At 34.3% G+C, this 25,469-nt stretch overlaps 1 protein-coding gene across 2 annotated transcripts; it reads left to right on the forward strand.

The window, feature by feature from the left end:
* The first annotated feature begins 6,834 nt into the window (after positions 1 to 6,834).
* LOC138314218 (uncharacterized) lies at positions 6,835 to 22,264 on the forward strand. 2 transcript variants are annotated; one of them, XM_069254439.1, is made up of 14 exons: positions 6,835 to 7,115; positions 10,452 to 10,541; positions 11,807 to 11,905; positions 12,700 to 12,798; positions 14,146 to 14,244; positions 14,860 to 14,960; positions 15,535 to 15,877; positions 15,985 to 16,173; positions 16,502 to 16,797; positions 17,733 to 17,994; positions 18,255 to 18,561; positions 19,481 to 19,537; positions 20,451 to 20,786; positions 21,350 to 22,264. In XM_069254439.1, exons 1-13 carry the CDS (start codon positions 7,071 to 7,073, stop codon positions 20,768 to 20,770), a joined length of 2,307 nt encoding a protein of 768 aa, XP_069110540.1. In that variant the 5' UTR covers positions 6,835 to 7,070; the 3' UTR covers positions 20,771 to 20,786; positions 21,350 to 22,264. The 2 variants fall into 2 exon arrangements, with proteins under 2 accessions (XP_069110540.1, XP_069110541.1); XM_069254440.1 differs by lacking the exon at positions 6,835 to 7,115 and having other exon boundaries at positions 10,459 to 10,541; positions 11,793 to 11,905.
* Positions 22,265 to 25,469: the final 3,205 nt, after the last annotated feature.

Below are 25,469 nucleotides of genomic sequence, written 5' to 3' on the forward strand. Positions count from 1 at the left end.
TATACGTGAGACACTAATACGGAAAAATAAGAAGTCGGAATAAGGAGAATAGTTCCGTATCGTGACAAAAGGGACTGTTTTCCTTACTCTTGTTTTATTTTTAATTTACATGATCTTATTTATGGATCAATCCTTTCAAACTGCAGGATATTTATAGGAAAGTGTGTATATTTTATTGTACGTGAATATTTACACATGATTTTGGACGTTTAATTATACTGTACCCCGAAAAATTCTTTGACACTACGTACAATTTGTACATGTACATGTATGAATGCCTTATATGGAATCACAGCGTTGGGAATTAGGAACCACTGATTGTGCATGCACCAAAAACAAAATACAAAATTCTATACAGATTGTATGTATTTTTGTGTTAATTGGACAAATGTATACACAATTATACATCAGTTATGCTCTGTCGGTGGCGGAGCATCTTAAAACACGTACTTGAAAAAAGCTACATGTATGCGCCATGGGAGAAAAGGTGTGAAATAATTGACCCACGAGTGGAAAAGAACAAGTATGCTGAGTTGGCGAACGAATGTGGAAGAAAAGACTGGCATGAAACTTCCCGGTAGAGGTAGGTTGTCGAGGATCCCCATGATCAGCCAGTCACGCTTGAGGATGATCGGGACCCACGCCATCAGGGGACAAACGAGGAAGACTGTCGTCAGAGAGTTGGGGAAGGGAACAGAGAAAGAGAATCCCGCTGGTTGTAGATACGCAGATCTAGAGCAGAATCGAGAATAGCTGGAAGCCAACTGTCCAGGAATAGGGACTGATCACCCCTACTGATCCATAATCCAGAAAGAGTTTCTACATAGAGTTTTGTACCCCTCGAAGATGGATGGACTTGTGTGACGACGACGACTTTTGCGCAGCAACACTCGTAGTTATAATAAACTTTATTTCTTTTACATCGATTACGAAACAAGTTCTACAACTTATGCAAATCACTCTCGATGGTCCAGATGTAAGCGCGCGATGGGTCTTAGTGTGGGAGGAAACTGGAGTGCCCGGAGAAAACCTACGTGATCGAGCAGGTGAACCTTTTCACGTCCGTGCCAGGGATCGAACCCCGGCCGGCTAGGTGAAAGGCGAGCGGCTTAACCACTACACCACCCGATCACCGATCACACCAATAGTTGTATTCAGCTATTATTCTGTTATGCTTTGTCTAATATAAAATATAAAATGATGTTAATTGGTTTTTTTTGGTTTTTTTCTTCTTCATATAGGGTACTAAAATATTGGAATAGTTTACCAAACAAAGTGGTGGAGGCGAAGTCACTGAAAAGTTTCAAAAGCAACCTAAATGAACACTGGAAAAACTTAACAATACAATTTGAATCAGACTGCTACTAGATATAGGTTATTATTGAGGAAATTTATGCAGGTTCCTATGAGGTAAATTCTTATTTACCAGCGGAAATATATTAGACTCTTTGAGATTTAGTGGGAACATCTTGCAGATCTCAAACTTATCTGCTATTATACAAGTTATACAAGTACAAACTTTGAATAGCGAAGAAGATTTAGTAAGGATATTTGCTAATCCTTCTACGAAGGAAATGATTCCATTATGATGAACTGTGCGCAAACCAAGTTACTCTAATCAGTTTAAAAAAATTAAGGACAGTCATATTAGCTAGCTTAATGCTATCGTAAAGACTGGAAAACCGTGCGAACAGTTGGATAATCATTTAATGGTTTAAGTTACTATAATATGCCCGTAAGCCCAAATAAAAAAGACAATTAATCACGCTTACCTCCCCTCCATAAAGGACAACCTATCCGCGACTGTGTTAACCTTTTATACCCATACATACAATCGATACTATATATAATGACCAAGATATACAGGGCGACCAATAGATTTAACTAATTTTAGGTAGAATAAACTCTTTGTTATCTATGATAGTAGATAAATCCCCATTGTTAGAAAATAATATATACTAAGTATGACACAATCATTAACATTGGCTTCCTTTAAATGATCATTGAACCACACATATCACACATATCATAGTCCCTGACGGATGTAAAACAATAAAGCGCGCCTTTTCTGAACATAAATTTGATTACTATAGTATAGTTCCGATATCCACAACGGTAAATCATACGCATTTAGCTAATCTAATACAATATGTTGTGTGGCCAAATACAAATTATCTCTGTAATTCACTAAAATCAAATTATCTGGTAGTATATGTCCTATAGAAATAACATATATAACAGTGAACTTATAGATAAATAAATAAATAAATAAATAAATAAATAAATAAATAAATAAATAAATATCAATACAAAATCTTTCTTCTGTCATTCAATAAACGTTTTGAGTTTCAGGTATTCACAATTTAAGATCTAATTGTTGAAACAATTTTTACACTTTTCTAAGTTGGTTTCTAGGCTAAGCTACTGTTGCTCTAGTGCGAAGAAGCCCGCAAATGGAGATGGTCTGAAGTTGGACGATACGGTTAGGAGTTCCAGCAATAGACAAGCATCTAACGAAATCAAAGATATAGAGCATACGACATTGAAAGCAAACATTGAAGATTCTACACCGCCAACGAATGGTAAGTTTTATCTATTAAAAGAGTGGCAGACGGATACGTATTTTTCTTAAGTAACAAAAGTTACTAATGCTAGGTTTACACTATGTTCCCGGCGACCACGGTAGCCCCGTTTGCCCGAAACGTGGTGCGCCGTGGAATTTTGGCTATTTTTGCAACTGTATTCAAGTTGAGCTAGGTCTTGTGAAGTTTTGCCACGGTCTTTTACGGTTTACGTGGTGGACCGTGGATATAGGGGAAAGTGCTGTTCCCGGAGGTTAAAGGAACACTACGGCTTTTACACGTTTTGATCGGACTCCAATACGTTTTTCACGGTCCGCCAAGGCTTACTAGGATGAAAGTCTGATGCCGGGCTTTTTGGAGCAACTGAAACAATATTTATTGCCGAAAATGTCATTTCAAACACGTTTTAATTACAAAATTTGTTAAAAACATATTTGGTATAAATATATAATTATTATAGCCAAGTGTTTCTACCCAAATATTTTTTCTCTACTCATTTAATCTTCCTTTTGCAATAATAGCTTTGGTGTAATTCGAGGGTTTGAATGTGTTTGATAATGACTATTCCTATTTATTAATACAAATAATTCAATGAAGTAGCAAATATGTAGCAGGCCAGGCAATGATACCCTTATCATATTTTGCTTGCAACGTAAGACCGTAATAAGACGTAACAAGCCGTATCACGTCGGACTTTCAACCGCAACAAGCCGTAAGATGCCTTGTCAGAACGCATCAAAACGGTTTTCATCCACCTTGGCTTGCCGTAAAAACCTTGACAAACCTGGACAAAACGGCACGAAACGTGCAGCCAATCTGCATCAACCGTGATCAAACGTGGAAAAAACGCAACAGAACGTCACAAAACTTGAAATCACCGTGAGATTCTGGGGAACGTGCTTGCTGCCCGTTCCACCACGGACCGTCTTGAAGTTCTGTTACGGCCTCGTACGCACTGTTACGTTTTGTTACGTCAATCCCGTTTTATTACGTCCTGTGGCGTTCACCATCTGTACCGTGACTGCCGTGGCAAATTTTTTGACAGTTTAAAAATCTGGCACGGCATCCACGGTAATCACGACCGCTCACGTTTGTCTATCACGTCCTTCTGCGTTATCTCACGTTGTCTCGGTCACCACGTTTTGTCCACGGTGGCCTGAAACGGGGCTGCCGTGGCCGCCGGGAACATAGTGTAAACCTAGCATTACTTTAAACGAATACCATCATTGAAAAGTTTTAGCTTCTTATTTTGTACATGTATCTAAAATAATTGATTGCATTCCGTAAAACTTCTATGACACTTTGTCATATATGAAATGTAATGTACTGACTGATGCAGAAAACAAAAGCAAAACGAATCATTTTATATGTAATTTTGTGCTAATTAGACATATTAACACGATTAAACATCAAGGCCCAGTTGTTCAAAGTCTGATTAGGCTAATCACAGTTTAACGATAATTTTCAAATCAAGACAAATTTATTTCTGGTAATAGAAATTTTACAAAATTTTATAAGATATTTAAGGGTTCTTTACTTACTTGCTTTATTTAATGAAGAAATGATTACAACTTTTGCAGTTAATGAGAAATCAAAATTTCACTAATCATGTGATTAAGCTGATCATGCTTTGAACAACCGGGCCAAGTTGTTGTCCAAACGATAAATATTGTTTATTGTTTGTCGGCGTTGGAGCATCTTAAAGCATTCGATTTACTTTCTTTGTCGCCAAAAGTGTGAACAACATTGGGATGGATTACTCTGAAGAACGAAGAGTGCAATCACATGAACGAAGAGTGCAATCACATGCCTGTGACATTTTCTGTTCCTCAAAGTCAATTTGCTATAGAATATACAAAAACGAATGTAATTTGAAAAATATTTTGATATATTAAATGAAAATGAAAGAATTTTAATGTGTAAATTTAGAACAAGTAATCATAAATTCATTGTGGAGTCTGGTAGATGGATTAATATGAATGATCAAGATACAATTTGTACTTATTGTGATACCAATGATATTGGTGATGAATTCCATTATTTATTAAAGTGTCCGTTTTTGACCTTAGAAAGGAAATTATATGTTAATGAGTACTATTACACCAGACCAAATATCATAAAATTTTCACAGCTTCTGAACTCAAAGAATATAAAAATAATGAGAAATTTATGTAAATTTATCAAAGTTATGTTTAAAAAAGTCACATAATTTGTCCTCCTTCTATGTTGCATTTCTTGACTGTTGTAAATATGTTTCTCTACACAATGTATTTTGTAAAGAGACTAATAAGGTTTGAAGTTTAAAATGTCAAAAGTCATATTTTTATTATCGTTATATAAATCGATTTGGATAGAACACTACAATGCCTATACTAAACACTACAAATAGAGGATCATACATGAGCAGCTATGTAATATGAAAATCAAACTCGTTAAATAATTGGATATGCCGCGAATCTTTAGGCGAGTGCCATATCGAATTGTTGAACTCGTTTGATAAATTTCATATTACATAGTCACGAGTGTAAGATTTTATTTATTACATAACTTTCATAAATATAATTATAAGTGATTTCTTTTAATATCCCGTCGCTATATATATAAAACAGTAGAAGTCAGGCTCAGAGGTGACGTTTCCGTCTACGGAGACAATCCTATGTCATCATATATAGATGATGACGCCAAATATAAAATAAAAGTGACGTCATAACAGTGTTATTACATATGTGTCTAACGATATTGATGACATGACCGTATGACATGGCTAGACGGGCCAGTTTATGTGGTAATTATATTTCTCTGTGAGACAATTAGATAGTAAGGGCATTTTATATTCTTCGTGTATAACATATAGCACACACTTGGCATGCTTCAGTGATATAGCACTATAAAAAGGGCAACAGTTCCACTATAAAAGAAGACAAACATGAATATACCGCAGTCTCCCAAAACACGCACTAAACACAACATACACGCAACACACCACATACATGGGAGGCCGTCCTTACATGACCATAGTTGTTAATAGGACGTTAATTAATCAAACAAACAAACAAACAAATCGTTCTTTATTGATGGCTAAATTTGCATGTTGTGTCTTCTTGTATAGAGAAACTTTTGTCCTTTTATAATGCTATGTAGTATTTAAGCATTAAACTATTAAACTAGCGCATTATGAGTTGATTATCTGCAAAGCTCTGACATCTATATAGACCATAGATGCCATAGGAAGATAGTTTAATGCTTATATTTACATTATCAACTCATTTTGAGGTCTCTACATTAACTGTGAGTAAGCTAGACCAGAAAAACCGTTTATCAACGACAATTTAATCCACAAGATGGAACAGCCATTTTGACGGTGATCAGTTGACGTCACCACGTCAACATTTGTGACGTCATAATGGTCACGTTTTGGGTGTCAGTTATGCCAGCATATTCTTCACTTTGCCTTAGTTAGTATATATAGAAGAAGTCGCAAGTAAATGTAAATATATCACTGAAGCATGCCGCCGAAGACACCAAATCATGCAAGCAACAGACCCAGCCGGTCACATTATACTGACAACGGGCCAACAAGGCGCCGCATACATTGGAGGCCGTCTATACATGACCATGGCTGTTAATAGGACGTTAATTCAAACAATCGGTAATAATTCCAATTCAATCAAACAAACTAACAATAATTCGTATACACAAGTGGGATATGCCATTTGTATTACACTGAGTGAAACCTGTTAGTAACGTTATGAGTAGAATTGTATGATAGAGGATTTATATTTTATAAATAGCAAAAAAAAAAAAAAAAAAAAATGGACATAGTCATAGCATGCAACATGGCACAATTTAGAAAACAGACAATTGAAATTGGTCAGAAATTAGAAATATAAAAGCAAAAATCACTTCTATCTGTCAACTTACTAAAGTTATAGCTGATGTTTACACATAAACAGTGTATTTGGCAATGCTCCTGTTCACATATTGCTATAGCCTTTTGTTATATTGTGTCATTTTGCATGCCACAATATATATGCACAAAAGATTAACAACTACAGTATCGACACCCTATAAGAACGACATACAGATGTGTGCATGCCGTTAAGTGTTAAATAGCAGTCAAACAACCCTGTTTTATCATATGTACAGTAACCAATTTTACACACGGCCAACATTTTATCAAATATAATCCTCAGTAAAATACTTCCTGGTTCTAAAAATATGTTCTGTTAATCACCCATACCGAACGGTATTTTCCACATATACTTTGTACTGTACCGTTGCGGTAGTCAGTAGAGTGTATTGTGTTGGAGTAGGTGCCTGTGACACTATATACGACCGTGAATTACAGGGAACGCCTAATTACTGTGCCATAGAAAATCAACTATAATAACACTTGTAGCAGATCCAGAGTTGTCACAAAGTTTTACACAGAAATCTTATATTCCAGCGAGCAGTTCACGTACTAAATTAAGTCACATATATGTTGCCATGACGGAAGTGGCTCCACAACAGGAAGGCGGTCCTGACCTTCAGGTAAGTGGTCAAACTGGACAATCACGTAACCCTATCGACATAGGCAATGACGTCATGTCGAACAGTTTTGAAAAGGTATAATATAAACTATCCTGTTTAGATTAATTTGACGAAAATTTCGAACTGAAATCGTTCAGTCCTTCATGACTTGCAAAATTCGTTGCAATATGTCTGTATTAAAGTCATTTGACCGGATTACGAAAACAATATATAAAATAATACTTTAATAATGAAAATAGGAATTGCACTATTTAAAGATAAGATTTCGTTTGTCACCCCAATCGTTGTATGTGCTTTGTTCAAAGAATACCGTTGTATACAGGGATGTAAGATTTATTGCTATTGAAAAGCAATCTTATTCAAATAGCCCTTTGTCTTTGCCGAAAAAAAAATGAAAGTGAGAATTATTACCTTTTATACATGATTTACAACAAGTTTAAATGAAGAGCCCTGAGTTTGACTTTAACAAGCCATAAAGATAGTTTCCATAAACTGTTTAAATGTCCCAGGGTAAATAGCTCCCATGCAAATACGAATAACACATATGCATGCATGTATAAATTGTGCCGTGGTAACAAAAGAATAGTCGATAATCATTCACCTATTTATAACAAAACGTTCTTTGTAATATGTATACGTATAATGTACCTGCTAAGAACGATAACCCGTCCGGAACGTCATTTGGGTAGTTTAAACACATTCACCCCACGGACAAATTTAGACTCTTCTAAATCAAAGAATATAACACTCCATTATGAATTTTTGGGGATGAATGAGTTAATTTCCACCGTGTCTTCTGTGTTAAAACATAATGTCCTTGTACGGGTAGCACTAATATGGGTGAATACTAATTTTCTTATAACATGCAGAAGTGTTTATTTCAAGTATTAGATTGCCATATAAGGCTCATGTGTCATATGATTAATTTTCTATGGGTGTTTTTCTTCTAATTCTGAATATATAGCGACGTCTAATTTACTTGTGATATAATTTGTAGCAGATAACTAATCATTTTGGAAGTTGTTTATGATATTTGTTTAAAGCTTACGAATTCACAATATACAGAGTTGTAGACCTTAAAGGCTATGCTCATAAACAGTCATATTTTAACATCTTATTTTATTATTTTGCATTATAATTCCAGAAACACATTTTTGTATGCATTCAATAAACGGAATGTTTTAATTATTAAATGTTGAAATTTTTAGTAAATACAATAAACATATACCATGGCCAAAGACAGCATTATCCAATAGAGCGGAATGACTACCACTACTGTGATACGATCTATGTGTTGCAGCAAAATTTTTATCAAAGCTACAGTCTCTTTTACATATATTCCTTAACATAAGCATGTTATTATATGGGTTTGTTTACACATTTGCCAAGTTACATGATAGGTTGGGACAGACCAGACATTCACCTGGCAGATATCACTGGTATAGAGAAGTCTGGCCATAGATCAGGGTCTAATCGACAGCTCTATTGAATTGATTCTCCACCAAAGTATTTTTTTATCATTGATTAATGGTACATATGTAGGCTGGTAACTCTGCTTATTCAATAGTTTACAATTTTTAGTGAGATTGGGAAGTTCACCGATAACACCTGATTGATTGACGTAAGATCTCAGTCACTGATAAAAATATGTGGATACGGCTTGTTTAAACACAGCCTTCTATAAAGTATTGAACATTTAATGTTATATGTGCCGTAATTTTCATACTCACAATTCAAGATAAGTTTTTAATGTTATTTATCGCCAAAAGTTACCAACATATTAAAAATTACAGTATTTCAATGCATCGGGTTTAATTTTACCAGTGAAAATAATGTTTGGCAGTACTGCCAAAAATCATCATACTTACATTTATAGTGAAGTAAAATGAGTACCTACAGTCAAATAATGAAGCCAAATGGTGGTCTACAACTTAATTCCACATTTTGTACAGTATTATTAGTAATTAGTAAAGTGTTTCTGCAGGAATATGTTCCCATCTAAACACACATAAGGAATTCAACCAACAATTTTACGGTACATACCATTTGGATGGTTTCATGACTTAATTAATCAAACTCTATGGTTTGCGACAGATTATTTAAGAAAACATAACATGTCAAAATTTTGACCAAGTTACTGCACATATAACTTTGACTAGGGGATACATGAACGGCTGATATTGAATTGTTGATAATATAATTATCTCATGTTCAAAACCTAACAGTTGTATGAATTGTTATTGAAATTTTCTGTGATTTGACATTTTCAAAATTGTGGAATTATAAACTGTATAACGTTTTCAATTCGTGAGTTCAATATTTCGCGGTTTCTTATTCGTGAAGGTTAACTTTCACGGTTCAACAATTCCGATATTGCTATTAACTATTGTTCACATGTATGTAAATTATTTTCTGAATTTTTTTGTTTGTGTTTAAAATTAGCAGATCTCAGTGAAGACGCAAATATAGCGGAAATAATTCAACCGCCAAACTTAGCCTCTTTACAATAATATGTTTTGTCATTAAAATTAATTTATATGTCTTTCTGGTACTGTATCTTTCTATGATAATTTATTTTCAAGCATATAATAAGGCATATCAGACCTAATAAAAGTGTGTTATGTCTGGCCTTTATCTAAAATACGTTTTGTATAATACGTAGTAAATACTGTCGGTTGATTTTCAGCCCCGATGTTTTTACTAACCTATCTATTGTATTTTAATTATTTAATACACAACAAAATGCATTACATACACATGTTTTTAATGCAATATTCCGAACAATATCTGAATAAAAGTTCTTGGCAAATTTTCAAAGTCTAGGCGTATCGATCATTACAATTTATAACAGGCAAATTTGCATGGTACATTCACATCTTTAACGTAACTATAATACTAACTATGTACTAATAATGGAAGAACTGTGAGTCTCGCCATGTTTATTGGAATAAATTGTTGTAACATATTCAATTTATTATGCCTTGTCATTGTTCAGTATGATGTGTTGCAACCAATATTTGCATGGTGCACACCAGTGTTTATTTTAATGAGATATGTAAACATGTTCCAAGGACAAATACGCAGGACATGTCGATAATATGATTTATAACATTCTTTTATAAATGTATTGGTATTTAATCGCCCCTCTCAACACATACAAACATCTCCTTATCCATGTATTACGTGTAATAGTCAGTGTGCGTAGTAAATGTGGGACAGTACACATTTTATTACAGCGAATTAAAGGTAAAACTATTCCCTTATTACATTTTTTTTCTGTAAAACTATCGTAACCACACATGCACTATTAAACTTACCATTATTTATATTTTACAGGCCGCACTTTTATTTGCATTACGTGATAACAAACAAAAGGAGGCAATCCGTCTGTTGAAACAAGGAGCCGGTGTCGAATTTAGAGACCAGGTAATGATATATTCCGCATTTCCATACCAGTTATCTGCCCTTGCAAGTACGTATTGGTTGCAACGTCATATGCTAATAATTAATTTTCTCTTTGTTTCTGGCTTTCTGATTGGCCTATTCATTTTAAGATGGGAAAAAAATCCGAGAATGCCGCGGAAACCCGACGTTATCTTGACGTCACAATAGAACATTGACGTTGCGTATTGATTTGGAAAAAATAATCCCTTGGAAAAAATCAGTGGAATTGTACTTGTAAACGTACATGTATTTCATTTTATGAAGTAGCATGGAAAAAAATTATAAGCGTTGAAGTCACTATTTTTTTTTATTTCATCGGGTTATGAAATAAATTTTGTTTGCAAACTTTCGTGAGGTTGCAAACAAAATTTCTTTCATACCCCGATGAATTTAAAAAATAGTGACTTCAATGCTTAAGTGAAAATTATGTTATACTTTTCTTAGAAAACGACGTAAATTTTGCTCATAAAGCAATGATATTACAATGGATACTTACCCGCAAGGGAGTTAACTCTGTAATATGCAAATATAAGATATAGGATCTTAAATGGGTGTTTATTTTATATGATTTTCGGAGAGAAAAAAATATTTAAAATAAACAAAGCTACATCAACCTGCAAACCTGCATTTCGAATATTTTTACGTCAAAGTGTGCAAAAATACATCAAAGGCCAACATCTTTGAATCCTGATGTCGAAGATCAACAATAAATGTCCGCATAAACATAAGAAATGTCAACGAAGAGAGAAATAACACTCGGAGCTACATGTACGTAGATAGGTCCAACTGCATCAATTTGATTGTGCGATGGCTTTTCCATTCAATTTTTCTTATTTTACTATATTTTTTTTTTAAATTATTTTAGATATTTTGATGTTATACCGATGTTTAAACGATAAAGGAAATTACTTTATTGCTAAGTTTTAATATCTATAGACAATAAAATACATTTTAATGTGATTATAAGAAAGACTATACTATACTGGAAGTGAAAAGACATGTGGTATATACATATACTATCAATGCAATTTGTACAGCCAATGGAATGACTTCATTACAAATGCACCATTCCACACCAATATACAAATAAAAAATGACGAATAGCTCCCAAACAAAAACAAAAAAACTAAAGAAAATTATTACAGCTTTACCAGAAATAATTTCCTATAAAATCTTCATATTATATTACCAATTAATTATTAATGATAATTTATTATAATTAATATGTATCAGTTGTTCTTTTACAGACTGGATGCTACCCCTTACACTATGCAGGCCAGAAAGGCTACAATGATGTTTTGAACCTTCTACTGGAAAACGGCGCCAAGCCATTCGCTTGGGATAATGTAAGTAGTGTTAACGAATTACCCAATGCACTTATTCATCCCTGGAATTTTCATTACAAAATTGTTCAGGACAAAAACAAAAACAAAACAAACTTACAAATACAGGCATGCAGAGACTTCCTTTGAGGTTTTTTTTAATATTATTAATTAACGTCATATTAACAGCTAGAGTCATGTATCGCATGATGCGGTATACTATGTAGTGTGTAGTACGTGTTTCGGGAGAATGCGGTATATTTGTGTTGTGTCAGCTCGTATGGTGGAACTCTTGCCCTTATAATGCTATATCACTGAACATGCTGCTGAAGACACCAAGAAACACACGCCACCCATTCCAGATTTACTTACAATGGGCGAACCAGTCGTCCTACTTCCTGTATGCTGAGCCCTAAGAAGGGGCAGAAATTCCCACTTTTATAGACTTCGGTGTGTCTTGGCCAGGACAAAGAGATGACAGAGACAGTGACACCAAAATTCAAAGCTACAATTACATTATACTAGTATTTAATTCTTTTGATGTTTATGTTTAAATGAACAATCTACCTTCACAACTGTGGTCGCACACAGTGCCTTCAGTTTTGCTTTAAACTATTCAAGGGGTGGATATAACGACAGTGATAGTAGGAATATCGAAGATGGATTAATGATACTTGTAATTGTTTTAAAATTTTAGAGCAATATTGCACGATCGTCAAACTAGCAGCCTGAAGTTTTATGTTGTAGGGAACATATGCAGAGCTCCCATTTCCTCAAAATTCGCTTTTGTTTCATAAGTGATTTGATTTCAATTTCAGAATGGCCAGACTGCGCTACATAAGGCAGCTATGAATGGACATTTGAGCACCATAGTACAACTTGTTGCCAGAGGCTCCAAAGTGGATATTATAGACAGGGTTAGTAGAATTATTTCATTGACATGTTCAAAATATTGTGAATCGTCAGTTTGTTGTGTTTGGTATCGTACGTGGGTTATCTTATTTATCTGATTTGTTATTTGATTTGGATGTAAAGGATGAAACCTTTGAAATATGCAATTGAATAATCCATGGTTACTTTATCCGTCCTTTATAATGATTTGGTTTCTATTTATATTTTGGTTTGCATTATATAAATGACACGAAATATTTATGTTGAAATCAAAACTTTTATAAAATTGATAAATTCGTAGGGAGAATCTTTTAGCGATTTTACGGCATATTGTTATTATCGCAAAAAACATTATTCGTAAAATGTTGACAAATGGTTTAAAGTTGCAGGTCTGTGACTTCGCTGTATTTTTGGCACTCGAAAATATTTAAAGTGTTCTATATTTTTCTCCGCCTCTCTAAGTTTTAAACTTTCCATATTTACCGACTTTTGTAAAGTTCGTATTCGCAAAGTTATTAAACAATTCAGTTTGAATATTGATTTTTAACGTGTACACGTTTAAAATAGCTCGGAAGTCTCCGAAATATTCTGATCTATTCCGATCTGTACAGGTATTGCCGATGTTGGCCACGTGAGACGACTCGGGAGATTCCGATCTATACGGGTATCGCCGATGTCGGTCATGTGATGCAACTCGGTTTTCTGATATCACCCTAAAAATTGAAACATGGCGTTGACTGTGGCGGTTATTTAAAAACGTTTGATCTTTCATACGACATTTAACACTATGTCAGTAGTATATCGGTGCTTTTATTGATCTGAACCATCATATACAAGCACCCATACTCTCCCATTGTATGTTTTATGACAGTTTGTGACGGTGAAGATTACAAGAAATACAACTTTTAATCATGTATACAATTTTAGCATAATCGCGAAAATTAATACAGCTAATATTTTTTAGTTCATAATTTTGATTTTTTTTGAACTGTTTTAATAACCAGCTATATTAGCTGTTTCTCCACCATTTGCATTGGGTAATGCATGGTCACGTGACGTTCAATATATAGCATATTGACTCGGTGTTTCTATTTTTAATATTGCTTTGCGAGCTTCAATACCCAAACACTGCATTCTTCAGGGTGGCGTTATTTTACCAATGCTATTCTGGCAATTAATATGCACAAAAGAGATTTTGACATTTGTTAAAAAAAATGACATATCTAATATAAAAATTAAGGACCTTTGCAATTGTTGAGGTCCATATGGTGTTATATCGCCCTTGTAGAATTTAAAATTATGACCTCGGGCGTTATTGATATATATATATTATGTTATTTTTAAAACGAGGCATCCTTTTCGGTTTTATCTAGACCGGACGGTTACCACTAGAATATGCCGTAAGGAACAAACATGTTGATGCAGTAAAGATGCTGTGCCAGTTCGGATCAGAACCACTTCTCTTAGACTGGGTAAGTAATAGACTGGATAACCTGCCTTTGTACCAATTCTCTCCGCTAGGCTGCGCTCATAAGTACTGTATTTTCTGAGCGAAGCCTAGCGGAGAGTAGAAAAACTACGGCAGGCAATCCACTCTAGGTAAGTAATAATACAGTTATAACTGTATACCTTATAGACTGAACAAGTCTAAATGGTATCATCTATTGGGCCACCATTCATCCCATTGTTTGGTGATAGGTTTAAGAAATTACTGATATTTAAAACTCGCATCTCAAAGTCAAGGTAATTTGCGTTTTCTTATCCTTTTACCTTGTTATGTTTGATATTCTGGGGTTTTCGCGCCTCCATAATTAATATTTTGAGTGAAATAACGATTACTAATTGTTTGTTATTTTACTATGAATTTAAATTGTTTGCGTAAACTCAGTGATCATCAGGCAAAATACTATCGTATGTATATAAACCACGTGTAGTTATATGCTAGAGATTGAACGGTTTCGCTGGAAAGTCGGTAGTGCAAAATGTCATATTCTAGGTAAAGAGGGATAAGCAATAATGAAACAAAACAAAGGATAGCCAGTAAACAAACCACGTACATGTACTTATTTAATGTTGTGTGTTTTCAGACATGGCTGCAAGATGAGGACCTTAAGAAGAAAAAAGATATGCTAGAAATAGCTAGAGTTATTAAGAGACAGCTGATGTGTATATCGGGTTACAAGCACGGGTAAGTAGACCTCGCCATAAAGAGGGATGACATTTTGATAATAAGTTTAGAGATAGCAATATGGAATTATTTAGAGTAGGCGTCACAATACAAAAAACAGACGCAAGATAGGTTAGTTATTTGCATTTTATTTTGATGTTGTTTTTTTTTTTGTTTTTTTTTTTGTTTTTGTTTTTTTAATTTGATATGTTAAATTTGACCGACATTTGCTGAAATGAATGATTTAATACTCCATTTTTCTGGTTTACTGTTCATTTCTACTCACTATGCCTTATTTGTTTTGTTTTTTGTTGTTGTGTAATTTGAGTGGGGTGGGTGATGAATATTCTTACCTTGTTTTATTCTGTTTGTATCAATAAAACTGTAAAAAAAATATTGCACGAAATACAGACATTCTTACCATTTGTTTCTGAATTAAAGACAATCACTTGATATTGATGAATTAGCGTCTGTCAAAAGTAATTCTAAGATACATTGTACTATAATGTATTAGATGTTTTCAATTTTCAATGTAGAGTATATATTATAATACAATTATTATATTTTGTTCTCCCAATGTTCACTATTTCCATAGAGCAATTCGTCTTGATGTGGCAGCAGTGAGCCCAGTAGATGGACCGGTTGTAAAATTGAAAAACACAGGAGTTGAAGTTGAAACGGTGGAAGGACAGGAGCTCTACCACCTGTTCTTGAGTCAGACGGAGGAGGCTTATAGTAACCCACCAACTCTGGAACCAGAAGAGGAGGCGTTCGGCCATCTACTGCAATGTCAGGTCTGGGGAGCCAAGGTCAAGACGATCACCCTTACAGTAACTGTGGAAAGAGCTCTCCACAAGACCGAAGAAGTCGTACTCCGTCCAGAAACAAAATTAGGTGGCGTTGACAAGACAGATGTTCAAGAAGTTGATAAAAAACAGGTAGCTGTTTTAGAAATTAAAATATAGAAAGAAAGTGGCTACGCATGTATCCAAAACAATTCCTCAAGAAAAAAAAACTAAAGGCCTTTTCTGATTTATTTTTGCAGGTAACCGTGGTGACATTGACAGTTCCATTACCGCCTTCTGGAATTTACAAATTTGCGATGGCTACTCGAGAGAAGAAAGAGGTATTCAAACTCTCAAATGAGGCTGTTACGCTCAAACCGGAAGTAGAGCCAGAAGCGGAAATAGCCATTCCTGCTGGAACGTTCCAGTCTGCGGAACTGTCAATAAAGGTATTCATTTTGTTCTGCGCGGTATTTAGATAATCAAAATGATTACAGGAAGCATCTGGCGTCCAGCGTTATTGGAATTATACAAAATCTTCTTTTTAGCTCAATTGGTTCGGCTTTTGAGTTGTAAGCCAGAGGTCCCGCGTTCAATCCGAAGCGGAGGTCGTGATTGAATTTATATAAAATCTCTTCTTTGTTATAATAATTAACCACTTAAAACCAAATGCAATTTTCATGTCAATAATTGAGTTTCCGTTTCTTATCAACTTCAAGGCTTATTTTTGTTTAACTTATCTATGTGTTCTACCGCCATGTTTATTGGTCATTTCAGTTCGTGGATACAGCCCCAGTGAATGAAGATATTCAGGAAAATGAGGACCAAGGAAGCCAAAGGGAGGGTCCCACGTTGATGACGAATGTCCTTGACCTCAGTACCTCCGACGGTCAACAGCCAAGCAAAGACATTGAAATGAAGATACCAGTCACCTCGAAAGATAAGTCGGAGGAATTCCTTGTGCTAACATCATCAAATCCCGATCCGAATCTAGAAGAATGGATATGGGAAAAACTTCAGGCGGAAATAGACGGCCATGGCAAGGCAGTGTTCAACATTAGCCATTTCTCCATGTCAGTATTTTGTGTGTTTGCTTATTGTATTCCAAAGAATAATGCGAAAGAATTAGTAATATTGACATTTGAAAGACAAATTCTTTATTTTTATATTTCTTTATTATTTATCTTCTTTGTTTTCATACTAATTCGGACTAATTCTGATTTACCTATTCCTTATCTCCATACCTCTTTAAAATTGGCGTAAAATTCCGACAAAATCATATATGATGTCACAACAGAGACATCGGTATTGATTTGGGGAAAAAATGGAATCGTTAATACAGGGATATCAATGCTTAAATCTGTATTTTGAGATTAACTTTGATATCACTTTATGCATACTGTAAGCTAGTATATAGTATTTATTGGAAAGGGAGATAATTCTTCATTTTTACATTTTTTGACCTCCAAAATCTTATTTTGCGAAAGAAATTTCACTTCAGCGAAAATTTTGACGACACAATTTCAAAAGCTGATGTATTCCTGAGCTACTAACATTTTATTTTGCGTATACAATATTTGGCGTCTTCATTGCTTTCAACACATTTGCGAATTTATAAATTTGCGATCAAAGGCTTTGGCTGACAATCGTGCATATACTAGATATACGTTTGATACAATATATGATCATTCATGAAAAAATGAATTTGTGTTGAAGGAAAATGTGTATACTGCGAAAACTATGTGGTTCACTTTAACAAAATTTCAAGTTAGTAATGCTGATCACTCTATCTCTAAATGAAATGGCCTTGGCGATTAAGGAATATATACCGATATTGTGGAATTTAACACCTGTAGTGCTTTGATTGATTAATTATTACGTAGTGCAGAACAATGCGGAAAATTGAATTACTTGTAATCTTCTTTTGATACATTTGATTCAGAATTTAACTGTGCCAACATTATTAGTGACAATACGTTATCAGCTATTTACTGCTTGTTTCTTGCAGTTATGCTGGAGCCTCAAAGAAAAAAGTTCTGGAAGACGAAAAAAACGTTAAAACTGCAATACGCAAATCCGTCTTAAAAATGAGAAAAATTCATTTTTTGGTTATGGTTGAAAAACCACAACCATACGCAACCAAAACTGTTGTGACAATATTATGCGGGACCCCACGTAAAACCAAAGCAGCAAAGAAAAAGTTAAGATCATGCGAGTGCTTTGATAGCGGAAAAGATTTATTTGAGGTACCAGAAGGACAAATTTTTGAGGTAATGAACCGATTTATAAATCATCTTTACTCTTTCTTTTTCAGTTAAGTGCATCATTTTTTATATATAGTGATAACATAGTTATTTTTATTCAAGTAATTACTGTATTTATTAAGAAAGGAACATTATAGCATAATTTTATTCACGCTGTAATAATGTTTTAAAACATTCGAATCCTTCTAAGACTAATAAGAGTTAATGACAAACTCTGTTTACTGAGTGTATTCATTTTAAGTTAATCGTAATCGTTTACATTTCAGATTCAACTGTCAGACGGATTAAAGGACTCTTCTGGAAACACCAACTTGAATCTGATATTCAAAAGCAGCGATAGTGTGAGCAAACGGACCTTTGAAATAACCGGCTTTGATACTGAAGCTCAAGTATTATCTGGGTCGGTAGACATTTTATCCGTCATGAGACATTACCCAATGGTCGAAGTTGAGAGAGAAGAAGGCATATTGTGTTTTAGAAATATGAAAACAGTGCAAGTAAAATCCGAAGAGTATACCGAAAAGACAACATACATGGAATCTGTAAAATTCAATGTCAGGCTGGCAAGGAAAGGTTAGTTTTAGATTAAATAATCACAACATAATGTAATTCAATTATGTTTGATTGCAATTTCGGAAATGCTTTACCTGGTCGGGTATGTAATACCTCCGGTGTTATAATCGATAATAAAGACATGTATTATGTATATACAGTTTCAGAGAATCTACAAGATGGAATTAATAAAGTTGTATGATTCTGATACTACACCTTTCAACCGTGGACATTACGTGTGTGTTCCTCTAATCATTTATGGTCATATTCAACACATTACATGTGAGGTCACATTCAACACATTACATGTGATGAATATATCTTAGAATCACGGGCATTTTATACGATAATATCAAAACTTGAGTAACATTTGAGGATTAACTTGAATAGGTGTTTTTATGTTATGGAGATATAACACGAAAATCTGACTGTATTCTAAAAATCCGCGAAGATGTTTGCGTTATATCTCCATAATATAAAAAAAACTATTCAAATTAATCATCATAATTCAATTTACGAAAGAAAATCTATTTTCAAAATATCGAATTCATTTGGGGACTATTTTTTCTATGAAATCATTACAACATTATATCAGCCAATCAGAAGCGACGTTACAAACGGTGATGCCATTGTTTCCTTTATGGGCTGATAAAGTAAATCATTAAGCCAATAAAAATGCTTGTTACAAGGAAAATTGAATTATTAACATGAACAGTAATTGAACTCATTTTTGCATGCGATTTAATTACGTGTATTTCGCGATAGGATACCACAAACATTAATAGCCAGGAAATTGTTTTGATCGTGAGTGAAGCAAAATACAGAACCAAATGATTATAAATTAAATCGCCGTGAAAAGGTCGTTAGAAATTAAATATCCTTGAAAACAGCTGCTTACATTAGTTTATTATTATCAATTATAATTCTTCTTGTCGCATAGATCAAAACGAGGAGGACGAACCAAGTGCGGTTGATGAATTAGAAAGAAAAGACAAATGTGAGTGCACTGAACATATCCTTTTCATATTTACAATTGTTGAAATTTAAAAATATCTTCTATGTTATCCGATATATTTTAAATCCTTCAAGATGACACTTGTTGATGTTAAGCCTCATTGTACAGTTCAATAATCACTAGAATACAACGAAACATTTTAAACATTCGTTTTGTTATTTCATTAACTTAAATTTGGCGTTTTCAGTTAGAAATCAATTTAACGCACAATGATGTGAAGGATATACTAGTGTAGAACGAATATACGTACCCGGCTTACTATAACTTTCGGCCGGGTACGAATTGGTCCCAATGTGTCCAGTGGAGCAGTGCCTCCGAAAATCACTCGGGCACAATTTTCTATACTTTTTTGTAGGTTTCCAAGTATTTTGTGCGCATACAAGCATTTATATATGTTTTTTGTCGAAAACAAACTTAACTACCATTCTTAATATCTACCGTACCGCTCACAAAACGTCAAATTCTTACTTTGTAGACTTGCTGTATAAATTCACTGCGGAAAGGTCTTCATGTGTGTATATGTAAAACAAAATGTCTCGCTGAAAATTTGATATTTTATATGGTTCAGTTTTATTGCCTAGTGTAACCGATATAAAACAAGTACGATAAAATGCATGCAAACGTTTAAATAATGGTTTGCATAACCATTATTTTGCTTTATTAGCAGTAATAGGCAACAATTGTAGCTCTAAAGACGACAACATTTTCTTTTGAGTTACAATATTGCAGCTAATACTAGTATAACATCGTGAATGCTAATGATACCTATGATGATGGTAGTTTATGTAGTGTGATCATGTCCGTTATTCATAAGTTATGGAGCACAAATTGATTGGTCAACTTCATTTAAACACATCAACGTATAGAATATTAGCACATATATAATATTTCATAGGTATCATCCCTGCCTTGAAGTGGAAAAACTTGCGAGAGACCATGGCGGAAGTGAATCCAGACGAAGCTTTCCAACTTGCATTACAACTTGCATTGAAGCCAGATGCTGTTGATGAGATTCGAGAGCAGAGTTCTGATACTGACTTTGCCTTCAACATTATTCGTAAATGGCGATACAATTTGCCAGGTAACCACCAGGCAGTGCAGCTTCAGGAAGCTTTCTTGGCTATTGGTAAAAACAATTTGGCAGCACGGATGTCAAGTCAGGGCATAGAAGACGAGCAGCGTGATACAGGAGAATCGTCCAGTCCCGAGGACTGAGATTGAACGGTAGAAGGTTAGTTATTGAATCGTTTCAGCGAGCTTTTCGGTTGTTGTCTGCTTGGCTGTTGATACGATTAACGTCCTGTTAACTCTCAGAGTCATTTAAGGATGGTCTCCCTTGCATGGAGGGTTCTGCGTGTGTAATTACCTGTTGGGTTGTACCATTAACTGTAATGAAACTTACCAATCTTACATGTAAGTAGATATTTTGTATATGCCGCATCATGGTACGGTCAATAAAGTGATACATATAAGATATTTATTTAATTAAACTGCAATAGAAATTGGCTTTTAATCGAATAATTGAGGAAGTCTATAAAAACCGTTTTATAATGATTTAGATCAAGATATTTAACAATAACCAGGAATGTTTCCTACTTTCATATATATACTAGATTCTTAAATAGTTGAGGACGAAGACATTATAAGTTTGCTTAACTTATTGCTGTATTATAAGAAATTATCTGGAAAAAAGACAAATTACAAAAAAGATTCTTAAATGCGTAGATGATCATGTTTGCTTTGTGATATGTGTGCTATGTATATATATTATTTATATATTATTGTTGATTGCAGGCTTCCATAGAGCGGTCCGTACAGAAAACATACTGGAAGTTAACCCTGTACGAGTTATAAAACAGAAAGGAAGGTGTTTCGTTACCACTGTGACGTCACGAATAATGTTACGAATTACAGAAAAGAAACTGACGACATAAATAATCGTCATTGGAGATAGTGATAAGTAGTTATGTTCACTATAAATGGTACTCTTGTGTTGCTTTTGCCTCAGAGGAAATTCGAACAAATCTTGTCATACTCCTGTAAATTTTCCCAAATGGAACTTCATTTTACATTATCATCATAGCGATAGTGTCTTAAAGAGTAACGTTCGAATATGTTTCGGTGAGGGGATAATGATAATTATTTTCTTGAAAATACTTATTGTTCCTTGTATCATGTCATTGTCAACTTTATAGATTCAACAACTGATTCAATCGGAACGCATCATGCGTGTGGATGTGTTCCGTTACATCGAGCCATGATATATATGTACATTACCGTCAATATGATGCCACGTCATTTCATCATCCGCAAAAGTGATTATTTACTTCTCGTGTAAATATTGACAAACTGTAAATATTTGAACTTATACATGATGTATACTTATAACGTTTCCTCATTCATACCTTGCAATTGTGGCACTTATTTTTGATGCTATGGCACTGTTTTTGGCTGGGTACATAGCTTTGTAAGTGCAGATTTTAAAAAATACTAAATGAAATAAAACTATAAATGAAATAAAATATTCAATTTATAATACATTTTACTATATGATTATTTATCAAGATCTGGCGGTGACCGAAAAGAGCTCATGTTCAGATGAGCCAAACGAAATTGCAAAGTTTGAAAATGACGTTAGTTCATGAAGCTGTCTCGGTAATATTTGAAATAATTTATTAAACATGATTTTTCCAAGTATAGAATGTATTTTAAAAATATCTATCCTCGCCATAGAACATGCAAATGGAATCAGTACCATAAATAGAAGAAAAGAATGAAAAGAAAGCTTCATCAATTGTACATTTTTATGTTGACGACAGGATTTATTTCCTCGATAATATTCATGAGGTTAATTTACATGCTGTCTGTATGTTTTATCATGACTTATCTACAAATGCATATTTAGTTTTGTACACAAATGTGGTTGTCGTCATTAAATGCCTTTTTGAATTATCGATTTACGAAAGGTACCAATACACAATGCTTATATATAACTGTTGAAGACTGTTTTAAAAGTTTAAGGTCGATACCAGTATTTCTAATTTAACCTGTGAGATGTAGTCCGACTTGAGTAAAGACTCCCAAAACACCTTGTAATTACTTTGTATTCTAGTGCCATCTCTTTATAATTTGGCCTGGTTTAAATTGACGCAGATTTGAATGGCGAGGGCCGTCGATGAAGCAGAAATGTTCATTCTTCCAAACCGTCCGCTCGTATTCTATTTGTATTTTTACGAAGTATGCATGTACAATGTTATATGTTTTGATATTTGAATTACTAGATGTTAATTCCTATTTTGCAAATGCCGTCCATAATTCCGTTGCCAATTTTGATATTAAGTTATTTTGATTTTGCTATGTGGTATGCTCTGTGATTTCTTGATTTCTGTTGTTGTTTCGTTGAAGAAAAAACGACTAATTTATTCCTTTATATTGGTATTACTGTTCGAACACGAACATCTAATGTATGAATTTGATCTTCCGGCCAATATTTTACTTCGTATTATTCGCGGTTTTTGAGGTTTTGATCAAAGATTCGGCCATGACCGGCAAATTACTTTGTATTAAGCCAGGTTGTCGAATTATCCGAGTTCGTATCAACCAAGTCTCATTGTACTTGATCATTGTCAAATATAATAATGTTATCTCCATATAACTTTATATATTTTCGAAACATTGCTATGATCGCGAAAATTTGATCCGCGAAATATTATATTGTTGAATGATAGATTACCTTCACTACATATCACGAAAATTTAAAACCGCTAAAATTTGACTTTTTTGTTTTTTAAATCAAATCGCGAAAATTTTAACCCGCGAAAATAACTGGCTGTACGGAATCCTATCTGATATTGTATGAAGTCCATATCAAATTAAGAATCATGCCACCATTTCATAGAGTCAATCAACTATCCTACACATGTCTCTGTTAGCAAATACTATTGTTTTTGGCATACTTTTATCTTTTAAACAAATTTGTATAATGATTTTTGTCTCCTTCGTTGACAAAAGAAAACTGTCGGTATAAGCATCATCAATGTTACCAATAAAGCAGAGAAAATGTTGGATGACTTGGTTTTATTACTACAGCCTCAATACTTAACGTTTTATTTATTATTCAGCCCCAGTAAAATTCCCTTTCGAACAGACCGAGTTACGCATTCTTTGAGGTATCTGGTTGTGGTTGTTGTTGTATTTTCTTCTCGTGTTTTATACATAATCTCCATACTATTCGTGTAACATCCATCCCATGTTATTTATATGGGGTTTTATTCTATGTATCTATATCATTCTATATAATGGTTGTATTGTCTAAGATAATATCTAGATTACGAAACTGGTATGGATCAATTAAATTGATTGAAAAGAGCAAAACCAAACGGTCTGTTTTCTATTAAAAATCACTTAAATGAACAAACAGGTCAAAATTGATATATGAAATAATTGGATTTGTGTTTCGTTTCACTACCATATTTGACAGGGTTATTTCCGTGGTTGCTAGGGAAAGGTGAAAGCGTGTATAATGACGTCATCGACATACATGTGGAGACTATTGTCGAGGACGTCATTTATTTTTCAGGAGGCATTGCGACGTCTCTGTGATATCGACTATGTAAAAGTAATTGATTTGTTCTTTACAATATGAGAGAAAAATAATCAAACATGGGTACGTCAAGTGGACAAATATATCTCAACCCTTGTGAAAGATTTTGGGCGCCAACCCTCGGCAAGTCTCGCGTTGACTTGCCAAATTCTTTCATTTTAGTTGAGATATCCCTGTCCACTTGACAGGCCCATTTGAGCTTATATTAATTTTTATTTTTACTACGATTCATTATGAATTACCACCACCTAGATATTTTATATTCTATCAACCGGAAACGATTATGCCAGTGAGTGAATGCGTCTAAATTAGTTTAAATAGTTTGGTCATATTGGGGGAGGGTATTCTTGATTATAATATATATATATACATGTATCTTAATTAAACGAGTGATATTTAATAAAACTCACCTCGAAGTTTTTATTTTTGTTCGCCAAGGCTCGCAAAAATATTTTTTTCTTAGACTCGTTTCATAAAATCTCATATGAAATTAACACAAATTTAAGATAATTTTTATCACATAACTACAACAACCTACATTTCGAAGAATCTCACGTCAAAATGTATTGCAAAAATCCAGCGGAGGTCGCCATTTTGTCCCGCCGTCCTCGAAATCCAGATCTCATGTCATCATTCCTGATGTCATATTGTTTTTGTCTTGATGTCACAAAGAATTTCCAGCTAATAAAAATCGCTCCATATCATATTACACTTGTGATTATATGCAAAATTAGTACATCACGTGGCAGAATATCGCATTCTTATTGGCTACACACATGGGTACTATTTGCTAGTTCCTATTCCCTACCCAAATGTCGAGTTAGCTTTCACCGGATTAATAGTAAGCGGAAATAAACATAGGACCTTGCGCATGCGCGTTACGCACAACTATCAAGGGCAGACAACTCACGTTATCGAATCGAGCTATAGTGCTCGGGCAAGCGGGCACTATTGAAATGGCGCGAAATTGAACGTGAATGTATTGTTACGTCACCATTACATGACGTCATCATAACGGCGGATAGGCTGTTGTGTGCGGGGATGGAAGCCAGTTCTACAGAAGACAGTTCACTCTTGTACTATATTGATCTTAATTTTCATTAATCTGAGTGCCGTTTTTCAGAAACAGATTTCTGCAACAATTCATATGTTGTATTGTATAGTGTAACAACGGGGTGTGGAAATGGAGATACAGTAGCGTTGCGAGGTGTCGCTTGACGTACTTCTGTTACGATAAACGGGTCTCATGTGAGGGTGATGTACTCAACCCATTATGGACTGCTTGAGAGGGCACTATTGCCTCATAGTATT

Source organism: Argopecten irradians, chromosome 2 (assembly GCF_041381155.1).
Source record: "Argopecten irradians isolate NY chromosome 2, Ai_NY, whole genome shotgun sequence".
NCBI classification, from domain to species: Eukaryota; Metazoa; Mollusca; class Bivalvia; order Pectinida; family Pectinidae; genus Argopecten; species Argopecten irradians.